At 43.7% G+C, this 18,173-nt stretch overlaps 1 protein-coding gene across 6 annotated transcripts in view; it reads right to left on the reverse strand.

Moving 5' to 3' along the window:
• Window positions 1–18,173, reverse strand: part of TUB (TUB bipartite transcription factor) — a 107,437-nt gene that overhangs the window by 17,228 nt on the left and 72,036 nt on the right. For all 6 annotated transcript variants that reach the window (XM_075928011.2, XM_075928010.2, XM_075928008.2 and 3 more), the window contains one exon: window positions 5,765–5,929. In XM_075928011.2, coding sequence (XP_075784126.2) covers window positions 5,765–5,929 — 165 coding nt within the window. The remainder of the gene's footprint in view (window positions 1–5,764; window positions 5,930–18,173) is intronic.

An 18,173-nucleotide genomic window follows, 5' to 3' on the forward strand; every position in this document is an offset into this window, starting at 1 on the left:
GAATTAAAGGAGAATGAGCTGGGTTATAGAACTGAGGTTACAAAATGTATTAGTCGTGGTCGCATTGTAAACCTTCTGTGGCTGAGTTCTTCATTGGGAGTCTGTGGTCTCCTCTGTCATCTTCATCTGTGTGTAATTCAGTGGTACACACAGATTCAACAAGAATATTTATTCAATAAAGTAAAAGTATTTATTTTGCAGCAAGCAAAGACTGATCCAAACTAGTGCATAGACTCGAATATATTAGCGGAAATGCTTGTGACAATATTCTTAGGTGTGAATTTTGACCCTGATGGCAGTTGTGTTTGACATAGTTTTTATTTTATTTTTTCCTGTATTTTGTTGCTACTTCCAAAAACTTCAAATGCTCATCCTCTCTCAATTGCACAGGGGTCAAGTATATGCATACCCATGGCTAAGCACCCCCAAGAAATGCAACAGGAGTGGTTCCATCATTCACTGCTTTCATTCTCCCTACTTTGGAAATAAATAAAACAAAAGTGGCATCAACAGAGCACCTGCTTTTGTAGAAAAACTTGTCAGCTATATACACTGGCCACTTGAATTTCCGCAAGAACACTGACGATCTCATGTAAGAAATCAGTGCTTCTTGCGGAAATACTATGCTGCTCCCGTTCAAGCAAAAGTCCTTTTGCGCAAAAGCTTTTGCGCAAAAGGGCCAGTGTAGACAGTTCAGATTTGTTTTGCACAAAAAAGCCCCAATCGCGAAAATGACGATTGGGGCTTTTTTGCGCAAAATCGCGTCTAGAATGCCATGGACGCTTTTCCGCAAAAAGTGCTTTTGCAGAAAAGTGTCCATGCCAATCTAGATGCTCTTTTCCGCAAATGCTTTTAAGTAAAACTTTTCCGTTAAAAGCATTTGCGGAAAATCATGCTAGTCTAGACATAGCCCTTGTGTATAAGGGAGTCAGAGCTCATAGATTAACTGGCTTTTTGGCCACATTGCAAAGACCGGTACTTACGTACCATCCTCATACATGAATACAAACTCCCTGAAGTGAATGTGATTACATGCCCCTCTTCATTCTTTGATTCTCATTGAGAACCTTAAAAGCTTTTTAAGCCAATTTTTCAAACCAGAGCCAGGAATTACAGTTGCTTTTCTAACGGATATTAAGAATGTTAGATGAGTTGGAGGGCATGACACTGAACCATGTGAAGTTAAGCTAATTAGCGTTAGCGTATGTGAATTAGTAATAACGTCCTTTGCTACCTTGGAAAATTGGTGTAGTCAACTTATCGAGTTCCTATAAATGCCAAAAGTTGAAGCAGCTGAATCTTGGAAAGGGATGAAAGACAAAGAGCTAAAATGCAGCCGCAGCAAAGTCATAGAACAAGTAGAATCTTGTGTATACCTCGGAAGCTCAATCAGTGCCAATGGCGTTATCGAGGATGAGGTTAAAAGGAAATGTTTCTTAGCCACAAGTGCTGCCTGGAAATTGATGGAATTATGCACTGTGAAAAACACTGCACTTGGTATCAAAGGACAAATGTATCAAAGCAGTGTACTAACAGTATTATGCTGTGGCCCAGAAGGCTGGCAGCAGTAAAGATGAAATACGGCAGGTGTGAAGTGAAATGATTTTAAGATGACTGAATAGGTTAGGAGAAGAGGAGGATATTAAATCAGTGTACAGGCTTGGCTACAACTGGAAAAATTACAATGTTTGGGACGCTGCAGGTGACAAAATAAATGATAGGATGCTAATGAAAATAATTCAGACACAAACACCACCAGTCCGACCACCAATTAGATGGAAGGATGTTATACACAGGGGCATGATCAGGCTGGGTTTTATGGAGAAATAAGTCAAGCAGTGGAATGAATGACAATGTTGCGCTGTGTTCCCGCCCATGTCTGGCAAAGCAGCTCTGGGGTGGATTTAAAAAAGCATTTTTTCAAATACTGACATGCAAATTATATCCCACATTTGTGAGGGCAACCTCAGCATTCCATGGCCCATATGGGCACTGGCGCATAAAAATAAGCAGGGAGCTGAGCATACTAATATGCAGTGACATGAACAGCTATTTTATTTTAGTCTGTATTTACACCCATTGTGCATTACCCAGGTCTCACTTATGTAAGCACCAGCAAACCTTTGCTAATGTTTGAAGCATCTTTTGGAAACCTCCTGAGAATGATTTAAAGAATCTCCTGTTTCAGCTTTGTTCCCAGAAAGCAATTTTGTGTGCTGCTCGAAGTACTGCACAAATCTATTCCTTCTCTCAATCTCAAAGCAACCACAATTGTACTTCCAGCTGGCAATGAAGAATTAAGACTATTCATACTGTTCCAGTCACAATCATTACAGTGGCATTAATGAAACCGAAAAATGTGCACCTACACGTTAGATTTTCATCTGATTTTTGCTACAATCCGAGGAAGTGTGTGTGTGTCCTTCTGACTCATTCAGTGACAAGGAAGGCTCAATGTTAAAAATATCAACATCAAAAGGGCAGAATATTTCCCACAGGAAGAGAATAATTGTAGTCGTGGCACTTTCCAGCAGATGGGGAAATCAAATAAAACATTTGGCATTGCCTTGCAAGGAGAGTATTGCCTCTGCGACTAATGTATTCTAAAACCTCTCTTCTCCTAACTGAAACAGACATGTTGGGTGTTCCTGGGGGAGCAGACAGGCATCTGTTATTATTGGACACTCACCACAAAGATCCTGTCAAACAGCAGAATGTTTTCAAAACAGGCCTAAGCAATTCCAGTGACAATCCGCAAGGCCTTTCCTACAATGAGCCTTGCCCTAATGTGGCTTTCCCCTTATCCTTCCCCACCTACCCATAAACAAACGGAAAGTGGCTTATGGGCAACTACTCTTCTCAAGAGTCCCACAGGAGCATGGTTCTTTAGTGTCATGGTGACATGACTGTGGAACAGTCCAGGGAACAAGGCGGAACCACTTGGTCTGCACCTGGAAGTCGCAGCCCTTAAACAAGTGTCCCAATGGGTATTGGCACCTCCCAGGATGAAAAAGGCTTGACTAACACTTCTCCTTCTCACTCCATGGGATGGCAAACCCCACCATCCAACAAGAACATCCCAGGGAACCTCTGCTGATTGAAACCAGCTTCTGGTGCTTTGTACCCACATAGGGTTGGGAGTGAGCCACTGATGAAGCTAAATGCCAGCGACCTAATTTAAAGTCTCCTGCATAAACCTTTAGGCGAGGTGTGCTCTGCACACTACTGCTGGCAGCGTACTGGGCATGTGTCTCTACAAACAGCCAGCCAGAGAGAGAGCAGGGGAAGTCTCCAGATGCAGGGAGCTGACAGCCTTTTCCTGCCACCAATCGCCCCCAGCGGGGAGAAGCCCAACTCTTTCTCTGCTGTCTCCCTGCTGTCAGAGCCTTCCCCCACTCAGAGAAGGATAAAGGCTCCAGCAACACAGGACACTGCACTGCTAAAAGCAGAGAGAGAGAGAGAGAGAGAGAGGGAGAGAGAGATACCTATATCAGGGTACGTCTACACTTGCTCCCTAGTTCGAGTTAGGGATGCAAATGTAGCCGACTGAAATTGCTAATGAAGAAGAGATTTAAATATCCTGTGCTTCATTAGTATAACCTCGCCCGTGTGTTAGTCTGCTCAACAGCGGATTCAAACCAGGAAGTGCACTATGGGATGCATTAGCTCACATCAAACCCCTTGGTTTGAACTAACATGTCCCGGAGCGCACTTCCCAGTTCAAATCAGCTGTTGAGCAGAATAACTTGCAGGCAAGATTATGCTAATGAAGCGCAAGATATTTAAATCCCTGCTTCATTAGCAATTTCAGTCAGCTACATTTGCATCCCTAGCTTGAACTAGGGAACAAGCGTAGACATGTCCTCATAGAGCTGGAAGGGACCTTGAGAGGTCATTGACTCCAATCCCCTGCCCTTATAGTAGGACCAAGCATCACATCAGCAAACCACTGAGCTATCCCTCCCCCCAAGGAATGGCTTGGGTGCGGTGAGAACATTAGGGTATGTACTTGCATATACAGCCACACCTTAAAGGTACGTCTTTATTCTATTCACCTAAGCCAGGCCTTATCAGTCACACCACTATTTATTCCTGTGCTAGGACTACTACACTGCATGCCGCCATAAAAAATGAGCAGGGTGGGCCTACCTTTACTGCCTACCCAGCATGCCAGTTTTAACATAAAAAAGGAGACTGCCCCCAAATAATATATTCCAGTGGTTTGATACCAGCGGTTTGACTTAACTTAAACATTGGTTTATAATTAGAACTGGTTAGAATTTTCTACAGCAACATTTCCCCTAAGGAATTGTCAATTCTTCAAGAGCAAAATATTTTGTTCAAAATTTCCGATTTACACAAAATTTCATTTCCAGGAAAAAAAAATGAAAAAGTGAAACACTGCATTCTGATGTCGTCAAAATGAAACAGTTCTGTTTTTCATTTCAAAATGACTTTTTATTTGGCATTTCTTTGATTTTATATTATTAAAATGCAAACAAAAAATGTCAAAATCAGAATAAAGTGTAGGTATTTTTCAAAATGAAATATTTTGTTTGGAATTTGATTTAAAAGAAAAGTTAAAAAATGTTGTTTGCCTTCTGTTTCAGAACAGATTTCATTTTTTGTTAATTTGCAGAATTTATCAGGAAACAGAAGATTTTTTTTTTTCACCCAGCTCTATGTATAATTTCTATATCAACCAATTTTTGTGAGCCAAGTGATTGGCTCAAAATGTTTGAGCCATGATTTAAGGGACAACCAATAAGCTGGTCAGAACAGTCTCTGACATCCAAATACCCAGGGAACTTGGGAGAAATATGTGCATTTCAGGCTGCATTGCTCACATCCACAGTATGAAACTTTTGAGATAATGAATCTCAGTGAGAGCTGCTCTACAAAAAGAAGCCGGTATTTTGAAAAGAACAATCTATTCTCCACAAGTCAAGTTCTCACTTAAATTTTGCTCTTTGTGGACTATGTGTATATTTTTAAAACACCAGTTTTTCCCTACAGAGCAACTTTGGCTAAAGCCATCTTAACTTCAAAGGTTGCATGCTTAAAAAGCAGAACCATGAAGGCTTCTGGAAAGCATTGTGAAGATTTTAGGATTTCTTTCTTCCTAAGTTACCACTGCTAAGAGATAACATTGTTGCAGAAAGGGAGACAGATACAGACACACACACATGATCATTTCATCCCTAGTCAGGGCTGCCCTTGAAGAAACCCAGAACATTTGAGAAATATGCTGCCAAGAAGTGTCACAGAATACACAGAAGTGTCATTTTCACCTTTAGGAGGATGAACGTAAGATGTGAATTTGTGAACTGATACTATCACCAGTTAATGTTCTGCCTTCTGATTTAAATGTGGCCTTCACAGCTCTCCTCCACCTTTTTGATGCGTAAGTGTGTGGATTTCTCTGATCCTACAAATCAGACAGTAAAATTCATGAATGAGAGCTTTCACACTTTGATTGCAATGTTGCACTGAAATATGGGAAAGCCAAGTCCCAGAGTGCACATAGGTCTCTTGCTGCATGGGCCATTGGGAAACTCCATTACTATTATGGAGGTCAAACAGCTGAGCAACAAGAGAAGGATGATGATTACTCACTGAAGGAAAGACCTCGAGTGAAATGGTGAAAGAACATGAAGACTATGTCTTAGATTAGAACCAGGCTACCCGTGGGAGTAGAAGGAGTTGCCAGACTAAAAGAGGGGTAAACAACAAGGAGCATAAGTAGGTAGCTTTGGCTACTTACCCTTTTTCTGCATGGTTACTCTAAGATCCTGCCTGCTTTGTTGTCGGCCACTAGCCATTGTCTCTCCGTCATCTTCACTGTGGCTGGACTGCCCCACAGTAAGAATCTGAATTTGACTTCCTACCTCCTGAATGTCGTCTTGAAAGGCTGCAGGGCCATCAATTCCTGTCAGACAACAGCAAAGCCTAGTCAAAGAATTACTGAAAAGCTAATCACTGTCAATTCAGAAATACTTGTATGTCATCCCATCTGAGAAACACAGCTCAGCAGTCTACCAGCAATTACATTTTCATGATTAAAATGGTCTTCAAGACAAGCAATTCATTTGCATTCCAAACCCTTTTGATATCTTCCCAGAGATCAGACTAGCTCTGTGACCTGGAAGAGAGTATACACAGTACTGGTATACCTGGGAGTTCATGGAGCAAAAACCGCTTGGCTTCAGAATATCCACAGCTGATGCTGCCTCAACGAATACTCTCTTTGATGCTGATGTAGAGCTTTCTGAAGCCCTAGAATCATAGAACCATAGAATACAGCTGGAAGAGACCTCAGAAGGTCATCAAGTCCTGCCCAAGGCAGGACCAATCCCACCTAAGTCAACGCAGCCAGGGCTTTGTCAAGCTGAGACTTAAACACCTCTAGGGATAGAGATTCCATCACCTTCCTAGGTAACCCATTCCAGTGCTTCACCACTTTCCTAGTAAATAGTTTTTCCTAATATCCAACCTGGACCTCTCCCACTGTAACTTGAGACCATTGCTCCTTGTTCTGCCATCCGCCACTACTGTGAACAGCCTTTCTCCATCCTCTTTGGAACCTCCCTTCAGGAAGTTGAAGGCCGCTATCAAATCCCCCCTCACTCTTTTCTTCTGAAGATTTAACAAATCCAACTCCCTCACGGTACGTCTACACTACAACATTAATTCGAACTAACTTAGTTCGAATTACTTAATTCGAACTAAGCTAATTCGAACTAGCAAGTCCACATTGAGTGGACCCTGAACAGGGTTTAAGGATGGCCGGAAGCAGTGCCGGCAGGGCATCAGAGGAGGACTTAGAGCGTGGAGATGCTGTCTCAGGCTAGCCGAGGGCTGCGCTTAAAGGGTCCCGACCCCCACCCCGGACAGACAGTTCTAAGGGGTGCCCCGCTTGCAAAGCAGTCCTGGCTTGGATTGCCCGGAGTACCCACACTGGGCACATCACACCACTCGGCCATCAGCCTGGCTGCACTTGCCGCAGGCTGCGATCTGGGGACAGGGGGCAATAGGGGGGCTGCAGGAGAGCTTCCACCCCCAGAAGCCCGCAGAGCCAGCCTAGTCCTCCCCATCAGGGGCTCGTACCCCATTCCTCCCTCACCTCCTTCCACTTACCCTTCCCTAGCCCCCCTTCTTATTGATGTACAAAATAAAGATAACGTTTCTTCCAACATTGACTCTGTCTTTATTGAACAAAACTGGGGGAGACTGGGAAAAGGAGGTGGGAGAGGGGAAGAGAAAGGCTGGGAGAGGGGAGGGCAACTAACATGATCAGGGGTTGGGAACAGGTCTCAGATGAAGAGAGGCTACAGAGACTGGGACTGTTCAGCTTAGAAAAGAGGAGATGGAGCGGGGACAGGATAGAGGTCTCTAAAAGCAGGGGTTGGGTGGAGAGGGTGCATTCATAAAAGTTCTTCCTGAGTTCCCATAAAGAAGGACTAGAGGACACCAAAGGAAAGGAATGGGTAGCAGGCTTGAAACTAGTAAGAGAAAGTTGTTGTTCTTCCCAAAGCAAATAGTTAACCTGTGGAACTCCTTGCTGCAGGAGGCTGTGAAGGCTACAACTAGAACAGAGTTTAAAGGGAAGTGAGATCAAGTCATGGAGGTTGGGTCCATGGAGTAGTCTTAGCCAGGGGGTAGGAGTGGTGTCCCTGCCCAAAGTTTGTGGAAGGCTGGAGAGGGATGGCATGAGACAAATGGCTTGGTCACTTTCTTCGGTCCATCCCCTCCAGGGTCCCTAGGGTTGGCCGCTGTCGGCAGACAGGCTACTGGGCTAGATGGACCTTTGGTCTGACCCAGGACGGCCATTGTAAGCTCAGGGCTCAGGGTCGGGGGTCTCAGTGGACCCCCTTGATTTTCATGCATACCTGCTCCTGGGTGGCCAGGCTGGCAGCTCTCCTGCCCTAGACGGACACTTTCCTGTGTAAAAGCTATTTTACAGAACTAGTGGTTTTCGGAACTGCTGAATCAAATGGAAAGTGTGTATGTCTTCTCTGTATGAGCACTGCAAGAAGAATGATTTGGTGATTTCTCCTTTGATTATAGCATATCCATTTCCTTGAGGTCTATCACATCCTTTTCATGTGTATTTCAGGGGTATAACACAATCAGACATTGCTTAGACTCTTAGCACATTAAAGTGAGAAATAAGTTGAATTTCACACACTAAACCAATTTTAAGGTACCAGCAGACGTCTTTCAAAATTGTTCATGCTTGTGAATTTTTTCACGAAAATGATGGTGCGTCTTCTTCTAGTTGGACCCCACCAAACTGCTTATTTGTCAGCAGGGACCCTAATGGGAAAAGAAAGCCTCTCTATTTATGATATTGGGTACCATATTTAGGTACCTAAATTATTTAGTAGGTGCCTAATATGGTTATTTGGGCCCATAAAGATTTAGTCGTTCAACTTGATGCGTTGATGTTTATAAACCGAGAAGAATTATAATATTAAAGCCTCTATTGTATTATTATTACATTATTTTAAAAAAATCTAACTGGTTTCAAGATTAAGCTTGGTAAGTTTATGGAATGGATGGTATGCTACAGTTGGTTGTCTACCATAGATTGTAGGAAACAGCCAGATATGGGCCACTAGAGGGGGAGGGGAAGGGAAGGGATCTTAGTTACTGCAGTAAATTCTTTCCCAAGTGTCTGATTGCTGGGTTTTGCCCACATGATCTGCAACTAACGGATCACCATATTTGGGGTCCAGAAGAATTTTTCCTCAGTTAGAATGGCAGAGACCCTGGGGGGTTACTCCCTTCCTCTGCAGCATGGAGCACAGGGCATTTGCTGGTTGGAACTAGAGTAAATGATGGATTCTTTGTAACTTGAAGTCTTTAAATCATAATCTGAAGCTTCAGTAACTTAGCCAGAGTTATGGGTCTACCACAGAAGACGGCGGGTGAGGTTCTGTAGCCTGTAGCATGCAGAATAAAGAAGATTATGATGGTCCCTTCTGACCTTAATTCTATGACTGTGTGAATTTATTATTTGTATTACAACAGCACCTAGGAGACCTCAAATGAGATTAGATGCCCTTTATGCTATGCACTAAACAAACACATAATAAGAAAGTCCATCCCCAAAAGAAATTAGAGTCAAAAGAGACAAATTGTAGGAGGTGAAATAGCTTGCCCAAGATCCGGTTCAGGAATAGAACTAAAGTCAGTAGACTCTTAGTCCAGTGTTTCCTGATCATTAGATTGTGCGGAATCCTCTAACACTTGGGGTGTGTCTAGACTACAGGGTTTTGTCAACAAAAGTGGACTTTTGTCAACAAAACTATACCTGCGTCTACACTGCCACTGAGTTCTGTCAATATAATGTCGACAGAACTCAGCAGTTTTGTCAACAGTTGTAAATCTGATTCTACGAGGAATAACGCCTTTTGTTGACAGAGTTCTGTCGACAGAAGGTGTTATTGCATCTACACTGTCATGTCTACAAAGCGGCTTGCTTTGTCGACAGAACTGGATGCAGTCTAGACACTCTTTGTCGACAGAAGCTTTGTCGACAGTATTTGTTGACAAAACTTCTGTCAACAAAAGACTGTAGCCTAGACATATCCTTGGAGGTATTGTTATGTTCAAGCAATGTCTAGATGTGGCCGAAATCTGAGAAAATCCCAGTTAGAACAAAACGCAGAAAGGAAGAGAACAATACATTCGCTGCCTCAGAAGAATATGTTCAGAGTGGCATAATTTACCAGGCTCTCTCACCTCAACTATAAATAAATCACTGATTAGGTCTTATAGTGGAGATGTTAGTCCTCCCCTATAGAAAGCCAATTTCATTTTTGCCAGGATTGCAAGTTAGACTGTAAATTAATTTTAAGATTTAGTACGCTACGTCAGCCACATAAAAGTGTACTTTTACAGTCCTAAAAGCTGTAATAATATCATTTATAGATACCATAAATAATAAAAGCCTCTTTAAACTTGCTGCTCCACAAAGTTCTTTAATAAACAACAGAGAGGAGACTTGGTAATGATTACTAATGGCTGGTATTTGTGGGATCAACAATGGTTCTTTAATATCTTCGGCTGAAAAAAACTGGTCAAGCATGGACAAACGGAGTGAGTGAATGCTACTAATTTTTCCTTTTCAACTGTTTCTACGTCTTGGTGGGCAAACACATTTTAAGAACTAAAATGTCAGCTTCTTTCCATACCTTTGCATCAGCTGCTTGCATCTACAGTATACAATAAATTTAATAACTCATGAGTCATGTGCTTTTCATCAACACCTTGTATGACACCTATCACATGTATTTCCCAACATTAAAGAACTGGGATACATGTTAATTGGTGAAGCCAGCTGCAATTCATTACCAGATATCTAAATACATTGGCCCTTGTGCTGTTATTAATATCACAACAGGACACTGGAATAGATGGATTACTGGTCTAATCCAATATGACAATTCCTATCTCCGTACACATATACACATACTTGCTAACTGACATTTTATAAAATCAGTACCTAAAGCTAGGCTTTAAAACCAGATACCTGACTGTCAAAAGTGCTCCATTCCCATCCGGCCTATTGAAATTAATGGGGCAATGAAATGCTCACCACTTTCACGTACCTCGCCATTTATTTATCCACCTATCTTTGTACTTAGGAACCTAATTGTAGACATCCAATTTTTAAAAATATTGGTCACTTTCCTTCTGAGCAGACTTTGATCTGTGGCAGATTAAATGCTACCAACAATTTTATATAGTCCAGACTAATCAAGCTAGAGTTGCTGTTTCTGATATACAGGCAGTCCCCGGGTTACGTACAAGATAGGGACTGTAGGTTTGTTCTTAAGTTGAATCTGTATGTAAGTCGGAACTGGCGTCCAGATTCAGCCGCTGCTGAAACTGACCGCCAGTTCTGACTTACATACAGATTCAACTTAAGAACCCCAAGTCAGCTGCTGCTGAAACTGATCAGCCGCTGATTCCAGGAAGCCCGGGGCAGAGCAACTGTGCCTCGGGCTTCCTGTAGTCAGCGCTGGTCAGTTTCAGCAGCGGCTGACTTGGGGACGCCTGGGGCAGAGCAGCTGGGGTGCTGCCGGGTTGGTCCAGTAGTGCCCAGAGCGGCGCTGTGGGACCAACCGGCAGCGCCCCAGCTGCTCTGCCCCAGGGTCCACAACAAAAGCCTGGTCTGCTGGGGGGGGGGGCACACTAGCTGCGCCCCCCCCCAGCAGACCAGGGACACGGGGAGCAAAGCCGCAGCAGCGGGGTGCCTGCCTCTGAGGCTTTGCTCGCGGTGCCCCTGGTCTGCTGGAGACGGTCCCCAGCAGAGGAGGGGCACCGGGAGCAGCTTTTCTCGCTCCGGAGGTCGAGGTGATTGACCGCTGCCTTTGAGCTCCGGGGCCGAGAAAGCCCTGTTCGTAAGTGCGGATCCAACGTAAGTCAGATCCGCGTAAGTTGGGGACTGCCTGTATACAAAACAACAGTGTTTGCATCCCATGCTGTTAGGGCCGTCACATATTAGGCATTGGGACAAACCTTACACTGGCAAGTCATGCATTAAGAGGAGGAAAATCAATTTCAGCATTCAGAGGAATGCATTATTAGTACAGAGTGTTATTACAACATATTAAAAACTATCCCAGGAACTGACTCTGTACTGGGGATGGAAGATGTATCCAGAAAATAAGACAAATGTGAAACAAAATCCTCTACAATGTTAGCAACAGGGAATACTGTACACAAATAACTGAAAATGTCTCATGCTGAAAGCCTTATGCAGCAAAGGAAGTGTTCGGGGAGAACTCATCTTCACATAAGAATGAACCCTATTTGAGAATGAGAGGGTGTGTGTCTGTGTAATACACACAGACGCACATGATGTAAATGCATAAGACACCTGTGTATAAACAGTTTTACTGCCACCTATTTGATTTCTTAAAACATGTCAAAAGCTGTGTAGCCTTGATTGATATTTCATTACAATTTAAGGATGCATACCTTCCCTCTATATTTCTGACTTTCTAGTCTTTGTGGACTCTGCTCCTTCTACCACCTACCCAAAGAGTGGCTAATTGTGCAAGGGGAAAATATTATAGTCTCCTGTATCTTCTGATTCGAGAGCAGGGATTTAAGGTGGCAAAGGCCAACAGTAGACTGTGAGGAAAGAAAGAAAGTCTTTAATGCCATTGTATCTCCTAAGTGCAGAATCCTTGATGTGGAAGTCTCTGCCTTCCTGTTAAAATGATGCTGAAAGCAAAATTCTTCATATTATTCATCAAGAGAAGAAACCAGTGCAGAAAAAAATGTGATCTGAACTAAATGCTAAGCAAATCCTTTGGGAGAGAAAGCGAGCAAGAGCAATTTGGTTAAAATTGACATTCTCATGTCTTTGCACTCCTTGGTTTTGAGAACAGAAGCTGAAGCCCAGAGTTCAAGAGAAAGGCTGGAAACATCAGAACAGCCAATGAGAAACTATTGTTCTGTATATTTGGGTAGTATGTGCAATGTTCTAGGCACTGATTAAGCACACAAGAAATGGTTCCTGCTCCAAAGAGCTCATAAGTTATAAAGTTGTTTATTTATTATTATTATTACTATTATCCATTGATTTTTTTAGACTGGTTACTACACTCTGGGTTTTTTGTTGTTGTTGTTAACAGAATCTTAGACTTCTGAACAGAACATGACAATAACCAGAGACTAAAACAATTATAATTTCTCTCCTGAAGTGGAAAGAAACAAATGATTTCAGCAGGAAAATAGGGAAGCTATTACTGTAACCACTGGAAAGGAGGCTACATGAAGAAATTTTGGTGAAATATTCATGATGCACAGAAGGCAAATCAGTTTTCTCAGTTCAAGCTTTTTGTGATGTTGCTTTAGACCTATCTACCTTCAAAAGGCCTGAGCAACATAAATCTCTTCAGCCTCCCTTGAGGCAGTAGTGATCATGCATTTTTGGATACTTTAAATTGAGACAGTTGTGAAGCTAGTGGAAGTTGTCATTGAGAAAGAACTGCAAGGTCAGAAAGATTCTTTTACTGTAAGAAGTTTTCTTTGTACTTAATTAGCATAAAAGCATGTTTAATTAATTTTAATTTTAAAGAACTTATAAGAATTGTTTTTATTTACTAAAGTAATTCTTTCTTCCTAGGACATTCTTCATAAGATTGATTGGGTAGTACAATGGCCCATAAAATTCAATGCAGAGACAGTCAAGCTAGTGCACTTGGGAGAGAAAGAAAATCTTACCCCTATTTTACATATTGGAGTGCTGAGGCCCAGAAAAATTCAGGCTCTTATCCAGACAAGCAGTTAAGCATCTGCTTCAAATTCAGCATGTTAAATTGTTCCATTAAACCAGTGTTTCTGAAAGTGGTCCGCGAAATCACTTTGACAAACCTGCTAACATACTGCTCTGGTTTATTTACCAGCTCCGTGGCCACAGAGCCTGGTGGCTCCCATTGGCTCCGATTCACCATATACAGCCAAGGGGAGCTGTGGGAAGCAGTGTGGGCTGGGCCGCTGCTTCCCACAGCTCTTCTTGACTGCAAACGGCGAGTTGTAGCCAATAAGAGCTGTGAGGCTCTGTGGGCATGGAGACAGTAAATAAACACAACGGAGCGGCCCATTAGCAGGTTTCTCAAAGCAGTTTCGCGGACCATTTTGAGAACCACTGCATTAAATTTGATTGGGATAACGGAGACTTGGTAGGATGACTCGCATGACTGGAGTGCTATCACGGAAGGGTATAAACTGTTCAGGAAGAACAGGCAGGGGAGAAAAGGAGGAGGAGTTGCACTGTAAGGGTGTGTCTAGACTACATGCCTCCTTCGACGGAGGCATGTAGATTAGCCAGATCGGCAGAGGGAAATGAAGCCGCGATTAAAATAATCGCGGCTTCATTTAAATTTAAATGGCTGCCTCGCTCTGCCGATCAGCTGTTTGTCGGCAGATCGGGGCAGTCTGGATGCGACGCGCCGACAAAGAAGCCTTTCTTCATCGGCACAGGTAAACCTGGTTTCACGAGGCATACCTGTGCCGATGAAGAAAGGCTTCTTTGTCGGCGCGTCGCGTCCAGACTGCCCTGATCTGCCGACAAACAGCTGATCGGCAGAGCGGGGCAGCCATTTAAATTTAAATGAAGCCGCGATTATTTTAATCGCGGCTTCATTTCCCTCTGCCGATCTGGCTAATCTACATGCCTCCGTCGAAGGAGGCATGTAGTCTAGACACACCCTAAGAGAGCAGTATGATTGCTCAGAACTCTAGTATATAGAGGGAGAAAAGCCTATTGAGAGGCTATGGGTCAAGTTTAGAAGTGTAAGCGACAGCAGAGAGTTGTGGTTGGTGTCTGCTACAGGATGCCAAATCAGGTATATAAGGTAGACGAGGCTTTCTTTGGACAACTGAGAGAAGTTTCCAGATCACAGGCCCTGGTTCTCGTGGGGGACTTTAATCACCCTGACATCTGTTGGGAGACCATACAGCAGTACACAGACAATCCAGGAAGTTTTTGGAGAATGCTGGGGATAACTTCTTTGTACAAGTGTTGCAGGATCTGACCACAGACTGTGCACTGCTTGACCTGCTACTCACAAACAGGGAGGAGCTAAGAGGCGAAGTAGAGGTGGGTGACAACCTGGGAAGCAGTGATCATGAGATGGTAGATTTCAGGATCCTGACCAAAGGAAGAAAAGAAAGTAGTAAAATACACACCTTGGACTTCAGTAAAGCAGACTTTGACTTCCTCAGAGACCTGATGGGCAGAATCTCCTGGGATGCTAACATAAAGGGGAAAAGCGACGAGGAGTCCTGTGGCACCGTATAGACTAACTGAAGTGTAGGAGCATAAGCTTTCGTGGGCAAAGACCCACTTCGTCAGATGCATGGGTCTTTGCCCACGAAAGCTTATGCTCCTACACTTCAGTTAGTCTATAAGGTGCCACAGGACTCCTCGTCGCTTTTGCAGATTCAGACTAACACGGCTACCCCTCTGATACATAAAGGGGAAAGGAGACCAGAAGAGCTGGCAGTATTTTAAAGAAGCCTTATTGAAGGCACAGAAAGAAACCATTCCAATGTGTAGCAAGAGAAGCAAATATGATAGGAGACCAGATTGGCTTACCGGGGAAATCCTTGGTGAACTTAAGCACAAAAAGGGAGCTTACAAAAGGTGGAAACTTGGACAGATGACTAGGGAAGGGTATAAATGTATAGCTCGAGAATGCAGGGGAGTTATCAGGAAGTTGAAAGCGCAATTGGAATTGTGACTCACAAGGGATGTGAAGAATAACAAGAAAGGTTTCTACAGCCATGTTAGCAAGAAGAAGGTGATCAGAGGGAGTGTAGGGCCCCTACTGGATGAGGGCGGTAACCTAGTGACAAAAGATGTGGGGAAAGCTGAAGTATTTAATGCTTTCTTTGCCTCTGTCTTCACGGACAAGGTTAGCTCCCAGACTAATGCACTCAGTGACACAACATGGGACGAAGGTGGAAAGCCCTTGGTGGGGAAAGAAGAGGTTAGGAACTATTTAGAAAAGCTAAAAGTGCATAAATCCATGGGTCTGGACTTAATACATCCGAGGGTACTGAAGGGGTTGGCAAACGTCATTGAGGAGCCTTTGGCCATTCTCTTTGAAAAGTGGTGGAGATCGTGAGAGATCCCGAGTGATTGGAAAAAGGCAAATGTAGTGCCCATCTTTAAGAAAGGGAAGAAGGACGATCCAGGGAACTATAGGCTGGTCAGTCTTATCTCAGTGCCTGGAAAAATCATGGAGGGGATCCTCAAGGAATCCATTTTAAAGCATTTGATGAAAGAGGGGAAGGTGATCAAGAATAGTCAGCATGGATTCATGAAGGGCAAGTCGTGCCTGACCAATCCGATTAGCTTCTATGATGAGATAACTGGCTCTGTGGATATGGAGAAGTCAGTGGATGTGATATATCTTGACTTTAGCAAGGTTTTGATACGGTCTCTCATAATATTCTTGCCAGCAAGTTAAGAGAATGTGGATTGGATAAATGGACTGTAAGATGGATAGAAAGCTGGCTGGAAGGTAGGGCCAGTGGGTAGTGATCAACATCTCGATGGCAGGATGATAGTCGGCTTCTAGCGGAGTGCCCCAAGGTTCGGTTCTGGAACCTGCTTTGTTCAACATCTTTATTAATGATCTGGATGAGGGGATGGATTGCACCCTCAGCAAGTTTGTGGATGACACTAAGCTAGGGGGAGAGGTAGATACGCTGGAGGGCAGGAATAGAGTCCAGAATGACTTAGACAAATTAGAAGATTGGGCCACAAGAAATCTGATGAGGTTCAACAAGGACAAGTAGAGTCCTGCACTTGGGACAGAAGAATTACAAGCACTGTTACAGTCTGGGGACCAACTGGCTATGTAGCAGTTCTGTAGAAAAGGACCTGGGGATTATAGTGGATGAGAAGCTGGACATGAGTCAACAGTGTGCCCTTGTAGCCAAGAAGGCTAATGGCATATTAGGTTGCATTAAGAGGAGCATTGCCAGCAGATCCAGAGATGTGATTATTCCTCTTTACTCGGCTCTGGTGAGACCATATCTGGAGTATTGTGTCCAGTTCTGGGCCCCCAATTACAGGAAGGATGTGGATGCATTGGAGAGGGTCCAGCGGAGGGCAACCAAAATGATTAGGGGGCTGGAGCATATGACCAATGAGGAGAGGATGAGGGAGTTGGGTCTGTTTAGTCTGCAGAAGAGAAGAGTGAGGGAGGATTTGATAGCAGCCTTCAACTTCCTGAAGGAAGGTTCCAAAGAGGCTGGAGAAAGGCTGCTCACAGTAGTGATGGATGGCAAAACAAGGAACAATGGTCTCAAGCTGCGGTGGGAGAGGTTCAGATTGGATATTTGGAAAAACTTTCACTAGGAGGGTGGTGAAGCACTGGAATGGGTTACCTTGGGAAGTAGTGGAGTTTCCATCCCTAGAAGTATTTAAATCTCAGCTTGACAAAGCCCTGGCTGGGTTGATTTATTGGGATTGGTCCTGCCTTAGGCAGGGGGCTGGACTTGATGCCCTTCTGAGGTCTCTTCTAGCTCTATGGTTCTATGATTCCATGAAATACAACAGGATGACCCACCTCCTGAACTTCAAGCACATGCTTAAGCACTTTGCCGAATCAGCCTTGAGAACTTGCACAAGGTGAGACAGAAAACCTGTGGTGGAGCAGAGACCTGAACTTTAAATTTACTGAGTTGCAGTCTGATGTGTTTCAACACAAGCCCCTCCTTCCTCTCCAAACTTGCTGATATCAGTGGAGTGTAATAATGGTTTCAGATGAGACTTCAGAGATGAGACACCAGGTTAAATGAGTCAACAGTCTGATCAGGTAGTCTCACTGATATCTTTTACGTTTCAGAGGTTGGTGTGTGCTGACGGAACAAATCTGCAAATTATTATTCTGAAGCACTGCAAAGCTGCTCCTTATCTGACTTGAGGGTGGCGGTAGAATACATCAAAGGAATGCTGGCCAGCTTTGAAATCAAAGATGGAGAGATTTTGAGTTTATCAACAAAGGGAATCCTTTATAAAAAAAATGTGCAGCAGCTGTTTTTATTAAGCTTCCATCTGAAGAAAAGGATTTGCAACCTTTAAAGGATTTCATTCAGTACAAACCTTGAGTCTACATTTTCCTCAACTGATTCACAGTTTTAAAATAAACAGGCCAAACTAAGGATGTTAAGGACTAGTTGACTATCCGATGAGCAAATGCTTATCGGATAGTCAGTCGAGTAGTCGATTCCCTCCCCCCTTGCTGCCTCTATCAGATAGAGGCAGCAAACGGGGGGGGGGGGGGGGATGAAGGGGTATTTCAAAGAGGCAGCGCTGCACAGCTAAGCCTGGGATCAGCTGTGCAGCACTGCCGCTCTGAAATGCCAAGATGGGTTTCAAAGCGGCAGCACCACGTGGAGCCCAGGTCAACTGGGGACAAGTGGAACCTGGGGCCAGCTGACCCTGGGTTCTGAGGAAATGCTGCGCAGTACCCGCAATCAGCTGGAGAGTTCCCAGCCAACCCCGGGCTTTGCGTGGCATTTCAAATCGGCAGTGCAACATGTAGCTTACTTTTGGAATTGTGATGAGATAAAGTGGTGCTAATGACTCTACCACCAATACTAGTCTTGCACCTATCAGCACATAATTCAGTATA

Source organism: Pelodiscus sinensis, chromosome 5 (assembly GCF_052426305.1).
Source record: "Pelodiscus sinensis isolate ZL-2025 chromosome 5, ASM5242630v1, whole genome shotgun sequence".
In the NCBI taxonomy this organism is placed as follows: Eukaryota; Metazoa; Chordata; order Testudines; family Trionychidae; genus Pelodiscus; species Pelodiscus sinensis.